The sequence below is a fragment of the Oryctolagus cuniculus genome, chromosome 17 (genome assembly GCF_051225735.1).
Source record: "Oryctolagus cuniculus isolate XC-2025 breed Fujian yellow rabbit chromosome 17, ASM5122573v1, whole genome shotgun sequence".
In the NCBI taxonomy this organism is placed as follows: Eukaryota; Metazoa; Chordata; class Mammalia; order Lagomorpha; family Leporidae; genus Oryctolagus; species Oryctolagus cuniculus.
In genome coordinates, this window is record NC_142883.1 from 26,607,692 (window position 1) to 26,619,715 (window position 12,024).

General features: G+C 63.7%; 1 protein-coding gene across 4 annotated transcripts; it reads left to right on the plus strand.

The window, feature by feature from the left end:
• The first annotated feature begins 720 nt into the window (after nt 1-720).
• Nucleotides 721-11,127, plus strand: WFIKKN2 (WAP, follistatin/kazal, immunoglobulin, kunitz and netrin domain containing 2). 4 transcript variants are annotated; one of them, XM_089318180.1, is made up of 3 exons: nt 721-829; nt 4,810-5,007; nt 8,494-11,127. In XM_089318180.1, the coding sequence occupies exons 2-3, from the start codon at nt 4,873-4,875 to the stop codon at nt 10,012-10,014; spliced, it is 1,656 nt and encodes a 551-aa protein (XP_089174306.1). In that variant the 5' UTR covers nt 721-829; nt 4,810-4,872; the 3' UTR covers nt 10,015-11,127. The 4 variants fall into 4 exon arrangements, with proteins under 4 accessions (XP_089174306.1, XP_089174305.1, XP_089174303.1 ...); XM_089318179.1 differs by lacking the exon at nt 721-829 and adding an exon at nt 1,448-1,583; XM_089318177.1 differs by lacking the exon at nt 721-829 and adding an exon at nt 5,394-6,135 and having other exon boundaries at nt 4,868-5,007.
• Nucleotides 11,128-12,024: the final 897 nt, after the last annotated feature.

The window sequence follows — 12,024 nt, forward strand, 5'->3', positions numbered from 1 at the left end:
AGCCAGACGGCAGAGGGCAGTGACTGAGGGAGGCCGAGGGGAAAGCCAGGGGCAGGCGCTGTGTTCACAGGTTACGCCTCTGCTCAGGTTGTCCGTCTTCCTCGTGAGAGTGCCTGGGTTCAAGTCCCTCCTCTATTTCTTTTTTTTTTCTTTTATTAAAAATTTTTTATTTATTTATTTTTTTGACAGGCAGAGTGGACAGTGAGAGAGAGAGAGAGACAGAGAGAAAGGTCTTCCTTTGCCGTTGGTTCACCCTCCAATGGCCGCTGCAGCCGGCGCACCGTGCTGATCCGAAGGCAGGAGCCAGGTGCTTCTCCTGGTCTCCCATGGGGTGCAGGGCCCAAGCACTTGGGCCATCCTCCACTGCACTCCCGGGCCACAGCAGAGAGCTGGCCTGGAAGAGGGGCAACCGGGACAGAATCCGGCACCCCAACCGGGACTAGAACCCGGTGTGCCGGCGCCGCAAGGCGGAGGATTAGCCTAGTGAGCCGCGGCGCCGGCCCCTCCTCTATTTCTGATCCAGCTTCCTGCTAATGTGCATCCTGGGGGGCAGCAGATGATGGCTCGAGGACTTGGGTCCCTGCCACCCACGTGAGAGACCTGGATGGAGTTCTGGCCTCCTGGCTGCAGCCTGGCCCAACCCAGATTGCTGTAGGCATTTGGGGAGCGAATCAGCAGATGGGAGATCTCAATCTCTCTCTCTCTCTCTCTCTGACTTTCAGATAAATACTAATTCTAAAAAAGCTGAAAGAGCCACGTGGCAGCTTCCAGCATCTGAGAGAGAAGGGGGCAAGTGAGCAGCCTGGAGAAGCAGAGGCAGACGTTCATGGTAAAATGTTTTGGCCCTTGTCTTTGGCATGGGGAAGCCATCTTCAAGCCAGAAGTCTTGGATTAATGGTCCGCCAGGAAAAGGCCTGCCTCTCATACCCTCCTCACGCTCCGCACACACACACACACACACACACACACACACCCAGGCATGCACGTACAGTGGGGACGAGTCTGGGGATGCATTTGCCCCTGGAGGACACGTGTCCCTGGCTCAGCAGCGGGGGGGAGCAGGGAGGCCCTAGGGGCCACAGCCCTCTCATCCAAAAGAAGAGAGGAGTGGGCAGCCACCCAGGAGGGTGGGGGGCTGAGCGGCCAGGGGAAGCTGTGAGGATGGAAGGGAGGCCGTGCCTCTGTGTGTAGCCTTGCTAAGTACCCCTCCCACACACACACAGGCCTGAGAAAGTGCACACGGGCCCTGGCTGGTCTCCAGCACAGCAGAGTGGGGCTTCTGCCCTCCGCTGTTTGTCTTGGCTGAGGGCTGCCCGGGGCTCTCTGCAGCTGATTCCATCAAGGCAAAGCTGCAGGAATGAGGACATGGATCACAGAGGAGGGAGCTGGAGCGGCTTCAGTGGGGTGGGGTGGGGTGGATGGGAGGGTGGTGGAGGGGGCGGAGGTGGCCCCCCGCAGGGCCTGATGGGAGCAGGATGAGTGTTGACCCCTCGCCCGGCAACTCCTGAGTGGATGTGGTGCCGCTGAGACCCTCCCGGAAGACACGCCGTGCTTGCAGGCGCCCCGCCCCGTGCTGTGCCAGGGTGAGTCTCCTCGTGGTGCTTCGGGGCAGACACAGAGCCCCGGCCGCCAGTCCTCCAGTGTCCCCTGGCTTGGATGCACCGGCAGGCCCCAGCCCTGGCAGCGGTCTCAATACGCCCCTTTACCGATGCTGTGATTCCCAGAGCCCCGCTCAGCGCTGTGCCCCCCGCCCCGCCCCCCAGCTCAGGGCAGACCCTCCCGTGTCCTGTTCCACACAGATGCCGACAAGTCACGTGGCCCACAGCTGCCTGCCTCCCCCCGGCCACTTCCCCCATCTGCTGAGGCCCCATAATCACTGCAAGCCCCAGCGGCCCTGTAATGTAACCCAGGCCTGGGGACGCTCGGGCGGGGGGTCCCCAGCTGAGTAATGAGCCCGACTGCTTTATTGAATTCCTGGGCCGGGGTCTGGGTAATCGTTGCCTCTAACCGAGCCCCGGTTCCGCTTCCTCCTTCCTGGCACCCTGACTCCTGCTCCTCCGATCCTTCCTACCCCTGGCCATGTGTGAGGGTCCAAGGCAGGCTCCTGGGCCGGGACTTGGGGGGGGGGTGGCCTCCCCCGTCCAACTGGGAGAAAGTGTGGCTGCCTCAGGCCTGGGGCCCATGCAGGGCGGTTGGACTCTGCTGGGGCCGCCCCAGGCGAGGAGCTAAGCCAAAGCCAGACCTGCAGCCCCTACCCCACCCCCACCCCACCACCACGACCTGCTGCAGCTTCCTCACCTCCCCTGTGCCTGGGCCCTGCCGAGGGAGGCACAGGAAACTGCTGCCTTCTCTGCTCTCTGAGCCCTGCCCCAGCCCCCGCCCGGTTCTTCCTGCCCTTCTGTGTGCTTGTGTGCTGGCCTGCACTCTACCCCTGCTGTGGTCTCCATGTGCCCAGAGCTTAGCACACAGTAGGTGCTTTAGAAAACATTGGTGGAAAGGAATCATTAGGGACAGAAGGAGCAGCCGCATTGCAAGGGGAGAGGCGTGGTCAGCGTGTGAGGTCCCGGCATCTGCAGTGCTGCCGTGGCTCCTGTGGTCTTCTTCTGTGGTCATGTGTGTCCCCACGCGAAGTGGGCGAGGGTGTCAGCTGTCAAGACCCCAGTGGTCCAGGAGGCCTTCTGTTCATGGTGACCTGAGGTCAAGGGTCACCTGAAGTTCACTGTCCTGGGGAGATGTCCTGCCACCACACCCCCAGCAGGTGCTCTCTCTACCCCTAGCAATGGTGAGGGTGGCAGGGGCTCCTCTGAGACAGGTCAGAGCCCAACCCTCTTTGACTTCTCATCGCTGCGAGGCAACAGGGCCTAGGCTGGGGCCTGGGTCCCTGGGGCCAGGGTGAAAGGCAGGGTTCCCTTGGCAGTTGGCCAGCTCAGCCCAGCCCTGAGGCCCAGCCTCTGCCCAGCAGACCCCGCCCAGGCCCTGTCCCCTGCAGCCCGAGTGGGGGGCCTGGGCAGATGAGCCCCTGGGCAGGAGCCTGCACTGGGTCATGTGGTGTGCGAGGAGTATGAGGGAGGCAGACACGCCGTGGGCCGGGAAGGGAGCCAGGCGGAGGGGCTCTGGGAAGGAGGGCGCACAGGAGGAGCCTTCCCAGCACTCCCAGAGCGGCTGCTAAACAAGGGCGGCCAGGCTCTGTGGAGGGGCTGGAAGCCGGCGCCAGCTTGCACGGAGCGCAGGCTGGGGTCGGAGGAGGGGAGGGGAAGGTCTGCCCCTGCCCACAGCCATGCCACGGCTGGGACGGGCCTGGGCACCCCACCCCCACCCTGGGCAGGCCGGGCCTAAGCCTCTCCAGGACTGGGTCTCCCCTCCCGGCCGTGAGGTCAGCAGTGATGATGTAGCACGGTCGGCTGGGTGGGCTCCCAGCCCCGATCAGATGTTATTTATTGTTCCGAGCTGTGTTTCGGTGGGAGACTTGCAAGGGCTGAGAGGGAGAGCCAGAGCATCCCGGGGCCCCTGCGCTCTGCACGCTGCTCTGTGTTCTCGGAGCACAGTGGCCAGGAGTGGGGCCCGTGCGCCCTTGCTCCATCAACTCGGGCAGCGAGGCCAGGAGGGCGAGTTCCTGCTTTTCTGCTCCCCCCCTCGCCCTCCCGCTGCTCCCCCCACTCTCTCCCACGGTCTCCACCGCCTCCCAGAAATGCACCTCCTCTCCCTGGACTCTCATCCTCGAGTCCTGGGGCCCTGACAATCCTTCCACGCCCTGCTTAGAAACGTGTCACTGTCCATTTCCCTCTGCGATATCAAACCAGGCTGCACAGGGTGCGCCGGGCTGAGGGCTGTGCTGAGGCCCTGGCTCGGAGCAGCTGGAACACGAGTTTATGAAATTACAGGGAATTCAAAGCAGCCGGCGTCGCCCGCTGTCTGGCTTCATTACTGGGACTGGCCTCGGAGGGAGGTTTATTCCAATCAGTTAGAGGATTAGGATCTGACACCCTTCATTAGCGATCTGACGTGAGCCGGGAAGACAGAAGAACCCACACCGGGAAGGAGGCAGCTCCGGAGGGCAAGCAAGGCACCACCCAGCGCGAAAGAGGAAAAGTCTGCAGGGGAGGCACGGGGCGCGCAGCCTCTTCACAGTCCAATTAGGCGCTGCGCTGGCTTCCGGGAGGGGAAACGGGGCCTGCTGCACCTAGAGGCCTGAGCCTGGGCCTCAGTTTCCCCTTCAACTGAGACGCCCTCCAGCTGTGACGCGTGCGTTTCCCCCAGACAGGGCAGCTCGGTCACCGCTCCTAGAAGCCCAGGCGGTTTGGCCTTGGCGAGGCCCCTCCCGCTTCCCCAAGATCCAGTGACCGACACCCAAACACTCAGCGTGTGGCATTGTCGATCCCAGCCATTTCCTGCCCCCAGCCCTGGCAGCCTCTGGCTGGCTTCCCAGCCCTTCCACAAACACCGCCGCTGGCGTCCAGTCTGTAGGAACCACAGTCAGGGCTGGGCCTCGACAGCACTTCCGACAGATGGGTGGGGGAAGGGTGGTGCCAGAGGCCCCTGCCCACACCCAGAGGGACGGTGTCCCTGCCTCCTGCGCTGAGCTGGGGGGCTCATGGAGCTGTGCAGTCCGGGCCATGCTTAGATTCTCTGTGCGTCCTCTCCTCAAACCTGAATCGGGGCTTGTTGCACGAGTGGAGTGAAATGGTGCCAAGGGTGACCCTGGCACACAGGGAGACCCAGACACGCGGCAGCCGGTGTCACCGTGGCTGCTCACCGTGCGTGACCACCAGCAAGCTGCCTGCCCTCTCCTATTCCAATCCCCCTCCCCAGACTTGTGCCTAGACGGTGCCTGGCGCGAAGAAAGAGCTCACAGAGGACCGGCCGCAGTGGGTCATGGGCGAGGGCAGCTTGGCTGGGCAGCGCGATCCCGAGCCGCTGTCACCGCGTAGATTTTCCTGGAGCCGACAAGTGTCCATGGAGGACGAGGAACGTGATACGTCCCGGGCGCCGGGGAGTGGAGCTCAGCGGGTAGGTGTCCCTGGAATGATCTGGGGAACACTCCCCCAAGCTGGGACTTAAGTCGCAGACTGCCAGGGGCCCAGAGACAGGGAACTGTCGGTGCGCAAACCGCCCCCCTCCCCAACTAGGGGGACCTGGTGCTGGGGTGGGAGTCGGCTTACACAGCACGGCGCTGCTCAGGCCCGCCCTGCTATGGCCGTGAACTTGTTATTTTTCCACGTCATTTGCTCTCAAATGTACTATCGAGCCGGGCGACGCTAACCCGGCGGCTGCAGGTCCCTCCTTGTAACAAGCGATCGTGTGTTCTGTAGAGGTGGCCACAGGGGAGGAGGGGGCCCGGCCCCGAGGAGCGGGGCGAGGGGGGGCCGGAGAGGGAAACAAATCCTTCTTTGCAGTGAGCTTGCGTGTCCCGGAGCCAGCTCCCCCAAAGCACATGCCATTTCTGGCTCTGGAAGGGGTTAAAGGCCTCCTGGAGTCAAAAACAAGCAGGTGTCCCACCGTGCCAGATACGCTGCCTAAACTGCTTCCAGCTTTTTTTTCCCCCCTTCTGCAATAAGTCTGTGATCAGCCACGGGACAGAGGCGCCAGCAGCCTGCCTGTGACAGGCGTCAGGTTAGCTCGCTCCCACTCGGGTGGCGCGCCCAGGATATAAATCCAGCTGGAGGCCCCTGCTGCGGCTCCTCTCCCTGCACACCCAGGAGGGGAGTTTCCTTCCAAAGACCTTTCTTTTATCTGAAGCCGCACAGCCCAGCAGGCTGCACTGACTTGGTGGAGGCAGCCACAGCAGCAGCCGCTGCCGCCACCGCCGCCGCCGCCTGAGCAAGGAGACCTGCTGGGGTGGGGAGGGCAGGTGTCTCCAGCCCCGGAGAAGAAGGCCCCGGTGGGCCCCAGCCCCTGGCGTCGTCACAGGGGAGGTCTCTGGCCATCGCAGTCCGTACCATGTGGGCCCTGGGGTGCCGCCGCCGGCTCTGGACCCGCTGGGGGCTGCTGCTGCTGCTGCTGCTTGGGGTGCCCCCGCGAGGCCTGGCGCCGCCACCCATCCGCTATTCCCATGCTGGCGTCTGCCCCAACGACATGAACCCCAACCTCTGGGTGGATGCACAGAGCACCTGCAAGCGGGAATGTGAGACCGACCAGGTGAGTGGGACTCCAGAACCCCAGGTGGGCCACGTGAGTACGTGGGACGGTGGGGGGTAGGGAAGCTGCCGGGTGGGGACCACGCGGGAGTACCCCGCAGGGTCCAGGACTGTGAAGGGACACAGGCCCCGTCCACTTGGAGATAAACAGGGCCTGATGCCTGTCGGTTAACCCCGAGGCCTGGAAGAAGAGGTGGATGTGATGTGTGAGTTCCCTGGGGACCAGGACCCCACGGATCCCCCCGTCCTGTTGGCTGGGGGCTGCAGTGAGCTCACGTTGTACCAGGCACGTCGTGTGTGGATTGCCAGGCACATCAGCACGGTGGGCAGCAGGCAGGCAGGGGAGAGTGGCTGTGCAGAGCGAGGCCAGGGTAGGCTGGCAACCTGTGTCTGTCTGACAAGGCCTGCCTCCATTCTCCCTACGCAGAGCGCATCCAGGCTGCCTGAAGGCAGGGCCAGCCCCGCCCTGAACGCACTCCCGTGTCCCCGGGGGGAAGCACATGAGTTTCAGCCCTACCAGATTCCTTGGTCCTGCCTCTGATCCTCGTCCGAGGACTCGGCAGCTAGCAGGGCTCCTGGCTCCCAGGCCACGCTCAGGGGCCATCGATGCCCACTCCCCAGGGGCAGAGGGCCCGTGGTGCCTACACCTGCTGCAGGCACAGCCACTTTCCTGCCCGGCCTGGCCAGCTCTGAGAACAGCGTGGAGTTTCTCAGGGCTCCAAGTCCGGACTGGGCGTCACCAGGGAACGTGAGAGAACCTGGAGCTCCTGTAGATGCCCGGTCACCCACGTGAGAGCCCAGGGCTGCCCTGGGTCGAGTGGCCTCTGCCCCACAGGGCCTGGGGGCAATGGTCAGAGTCCTCAGGACAGATGCTGCCAGTGGGTACGGGTGATGCCCAGGGAGAGGAAGCCAAGGAGATTTGGGTGGGGGCTGTGCCCATCGGCTAGGGGGCTACATTTACAGGGAGATCTCTTCTTCTGGCACAGACTGGCCCGACAAATCGGGCGGGGCTTGGGGACAGCACAACCCTGGCTGAGCTTGCGTCTTTGGGAAGGAGGCACCTGTGGGGTGGGGACTCAGGTAGCCCAAGGGTGCCTTCTGGCCCCCCTGAAGCTGAACAGTATCCTGAGGATCCCTCAAATTTCCTCCTGCCACCCCAGACTCGGACTCCAGGCCCCCCAGAGTCTAGAAGGAGCTTCCTGGGCCGGAGCCCCTCCAGGAGTGGAGGAGCCAGTTCTGCTGCCCCACCTCCCCCCGGGCCCTCAGTACCCCCGCCCAGGGACCCCAGCTCCAAGAGCCGCCCATCCCTGTCGCAGACCTCCCCCGGAGTGGCCCAGCTGCTTATGCCAAGCAAAGACTGCAAAACAAAGTCGCCATTCTGAGCGGAGAGCAGAGAACAGTAAACAAGCCAGGCAGGCGGCCGCACACGGCCCGCGGCAGGGGCGCCCCCTTAGCCCATGTGGAATGTCAAAGAGGCTGGAGCAGCCGCGTGGGGAGCGGCGCTCGGAGCCACTGCCTGGTGCAGGATTAGGAGCCGTGCCCGCCTGCCCGGTGGGTACGAGGTGTTATTGTCGAAAGCACCACGTGAAGTCCTTGTTTGTGTCGGCTCCAGGAACACGCCGCTAATTTCGAGGAATTAAGCTAATGCCTGACGTGGCTCCACAGAAACCCAGGGGATTATGGCCTCGCTGGCTTCTGCCACACAAGAGGCCTTCTCACCTGCTGCCTGCTCCCTGCGAGCTGTGCCGCCCGGAGCCTAGCACCCGGGGCCGGCGCCATCTGTGGCGCGAGACCCAGCATCCTGGCCCCAGATGCCTGCCCTCCCTCTGGGCTCTGGACAAGGTAGGGCCTCACCTGACCCTCGGCTCCAGGTGTGCATCGGCTCACTCACAGCCAGGAGGAGGAGCGTGGAGGGAGGTCACCCCGGCAGCTGGGAGGCCAGAGCGGTCTCCCCGAAGGAGACAAAGACAAAAGCGCGGGCAGCCCAGAACTCTTGGGTGGTATCCACCCCCAGCAGTAAGAAGACTCCCCTCTGAGAGGCCTGGGGTCCCACTCCAGGGTCCCTGCAACCTTGGGCGAGCTCCTTCCCCCTCTGTCCTGGAGTCAGCATCGTTGGTACAGGGTGGGGGATGACGGTTGCCCCCGGGTCAGGCTTGGGAGTGAGCCATCGAGAGAGACAGGAGTTGTGCTCTCGGAAAAGATGTGTCATCCTGTGTTCCCTTGTAGCGTCATCAAATATCGGCCCCCACTAGATGCTGAGCACGGTAACCCCTCCCCCACAAACCCAGGGCTAGTGCCAGGGTGCTGTCCCTGGTCCGCTGGGCTCCCCCGTTCAGGCCTCCCTGTGTGGCTCTTTCAGGAGTGTGAGACCTACGAGAAGTGCTGTCCCAACGTGTGCGGGACCAAGAGCTGCGTGGCGGCCCGCTACATGGACGTGAGAGGGAAGAAGGGCCCGGTGGGCATGCCCAAGGAAGCCACGTGCGACCACTTCATGTGTCTGCAGCAGGGTTCCGAGTGCGACATCTGGGACGGGCAGCCCGTGTGCAAGTGCCGAGATCGCTGCGAGAAGGAGCCCAGCTTCACCTGCGCCTCGGACGGCCTCACCTACTACAACCGCTGCTACATGGATGCCGAGGCCTGCTCCAAGGGCATCACGCTGGCCGTCGTCACCTGCCGCTATCACTTCACCTGGCCCAACACCAGCCCTCCGCCGCCCGAGACCACCGTGCACCCCACCACGGCCTCCCCCGAGACCCCCGGGCTGGACATGGCGGCCCCAGCCCTGCTCAACCACCCTGTGCACCAGTCAGTCACGGTGGGTGAGACGGTGAGCTTCCTCTGTGATGTGGTGGGCCGGCCCCGGCCTGAGATCAGCTGGGAGAAGCAGCTGGAGGATCGGGAGAACGTGGTCATGTGGCCCAACCACGTGCGTGGCAACGTGGTGGTCACCAACATCGCCCAGCTGGTCATCTACAACGCCCAGCCCCAGGATGCCGGCATCTACACGTGCACGGCTCGGAATGCTGCCGGGGTCCTGAGGGCAGACTTCCCGCTCTCGGTGGTCCGGGGGGGCCAGGCCGCGGCCACCTCCGAGAGCAGCCCCAATGGCACGGCCTTCCCGGCGGCCGAGTGCCTGCAGCCCCCTGACAGCGAGGACTGCGGCGAGGAGCAGACCCGCTGGCACTTCGACGCCCAGGCCAACAACTGCCTCACCTTCACCTTCGGCCATTGCCACCGCAACCTCAACCACTTCGAGACCTACGAGGCTTGCGTGCTGGCTTGCATGAGCGGGCCGCTGGCCGTGTGCAGCCTGCCAGCTCTGCAGGGGCCCTGCAAGGCCTACGCGCCTCGCTGGGCCTACAACAGCCAGACGGGCCAGTGCCAGTCCTTCGTCTACGGTGGCTGCGAGGGCAACGGCAACAACTTCGAGAGCCGCGAGGCCTGCGAGGAGTCGTGCCCAGTCCCCCGTGGCAACCAGCGCTGCCGCGCCTGCAAGCCCCGGCAGAAGCTCGTCACCAGCTTCTGCCGCAGTGACTTCGTCATCCTGGGCCGGGTCTCTGAGCTGACCGAGGAGCCGGACTCGGGCCGCGCCCTGGTGACCGTGGACGAGGTCCTGAAAGATGACAAGATGGGCCTCAAGTTCCTGGGCCGTGAGCCGCTGGAGGTCACCCTGCTGCACGTGGACTGGGCCTGCCCCTGCCCCAACGTGACGGCGGGGGAGACGCCGCTCATCCTCATGGGCGACGTGGAGGGCGGCATGGCCATGCTGCGGCCTGACAGCTTCGTGGGCGCGGCTAGCGCCCGGCGGGTCCGAAAGCTCCACGAGGTCGTGCACAAGAAGACCTGTGACGTCCTCAAGGAGCTCCTGGCCTTGCCCTGAAGCCCTCCCGCCCTCCCTGCCCCTCCCCCATATACCCCCACCCACCCCCAATGCCCCTTGGTCAGCCGGCCGGGCAAGGTCAGATCAGACAGTCCTGGGCTAGCAGGGAACTAGCAGTCAGCATGGCAGGAAAACAAAACAAAACAAAACAAAAAAAGTCAGCCTGGAGGGGATGGTCTGAAATCGACTTCTGTTCTTTGGGTTCAACAGGGGGCCGCACCTGTTTTGAGCCGAGGCCCCCACTCCCCATCCCTGAGCCAGGCAGTCTAGCTAGGGTTTAAGACACAGCCACAGGCACCGATGGATGGATTAGCATGCAGAGGGAGAAGGTAGGGAGAGATAGGAGGGCCCAGGGACTTAATGGGACAAATTCTCCACCGCGAACACAGACCACTTGGTGCTAGGGGTCATGGGCAGTGGGAGGCCAGAGACGTAGTCCAACCCAGCAAACGACCTGCCCAGGGTGGGAGCTGCTGGGACAGGTGCCTCTGGGTGGTCAGCCCATGCCCCTGGGGCCACCGTGGCGTTGCACATCACAGCCTTCTGTTCCTTGGGGGCACTGGGTTGTCGGTTCAGTTCCATTCAGTTCTGGGGCCAGGTGCTAGATCACAGGGCGATGCTGTCACCGCTCTCCGTGCCCGGACACAGAGCTGGGATCCCCAGGCTGGCCCTCTCAGCTGTCAAGCGCTCCCATCACGTGCCCCTGGCTTCCTTCACGCACAGCAGACAAGGCCAAGGCCAGGGTCTGTCCTGCTAGTGAGAGGAATGCAGGAAAAAGCCGGCAGGCGCCGGAGAGGAGGGGAGCCAGGCTTGGGAAGGGAGCAACATTGCTCGATGCTTCCACCTGGTGGTGGCCTCGGGAGCCCGCGGGGACCTGGAAGGAGGTGCTAGGGGAGGTGATTCTTTTGTTTCCAGGATTTTGTGTGGGCCCCAGGCACCCCGGCACTAGAAAGATTTGGGAACCCCACTATCAGCTCTGCATCTGCGCCTCATCCCATCCTCAGCCCTTCCCCGTCCCTGCCCCTGCAAAGCTGAAGAAGGGCAGGTGGGGCAGCCTCCTTCTAGCTCGGATACTGGCATGGAGGCACCGATTAAAAGGTCATTGTATCCACAGGGCTGTGTGTGGTCCGCTGGGGCTGAGCTTGCAGGGGAGAGGTGTGGGGGAGGGGTAGTTAGAGTCCTGTGCTCTGGTGACCCTAGAGGCAAGTGTGGCCGGTGGGTGGACGGCGAGTGAGTGGCGGAAGACACCTGCTACCACTGGACTCCTTCGCTCTGGTGCTCTGCGCAGCTCTGGGAGGCGGGAGGCGGCATTGAGGCCCTGGCACAACCTCAGGCCTCCCAGCCCATTGCGACGGTGTACAGAGTCCAGGTCCTGCTGCTGACCGGGTCAGGTGCAGAGGCGGGAAGGCGGAAGAGGCAGCCGGGGGCGGGGGGGGGTAGGCAGGGAGTGTGCTGCCCTGGTGTGACACCCAGGGGTCTCTGGGTGGGGCCCATTCCAGGTGTGCTCGGGACACGGGACTCGGTTCTGGTGATGGGATGGCAGCACTCTGGCCTCGGTGGGGCTCACGGCCTCGCCCAACCCTGGAGCTTGCTCACCCCCAGTTGTCTGTCCCCCACAATAGGCACCTCTCCCCTGCACACTTCTCTGGGTTTTCTCATGCTGGCCACAGCCCAAAGAATCCAGGCCAGGCCCAGCTCCGCCCAGCCCATCTCATCTGCAGCAAGGGCACCAGACAAGCTCTAGAGAGACACTGAACACAAAACTGAGCCACCAAGGGGCAGGCGCTGTGGTGCAGTAGGTTAAGCATCAACCTGCAGCACCGGCATCCCATATTGGCACTGGTTCGAGTCCCAGCTGCTCCAGTTCCAATCCAGCTCCCTGATGATGGCCTGAGAAAGCCCTGCACCCATGTGGGAGACCCAGAAGAAGCTCTTCGTTCCTGGCTTCGGATCGGTGCAGCTCCAGCCACTGTGGCCATTTGGGAGTGAACCAGCAGATGGAAGATCTTT

Bases quoted from the DNA above. Each gene is read 5' to 3' on its own strand.
- WFIKKN2 (XM_089318177.1), top strand. From the start codon at position 5,938: ATGTGGGCCCTGGGGTGCCGCCGCCGGCTCTGGACCCGCTGGGGGCTG. The intron at 6,136-8,493 runs GTGAGTGGGACT...TGGCTCTTTCAG, and splicing joins GGGAATGTGAGACCGACCAG to GAGTGTGAGACCTACGAGAA.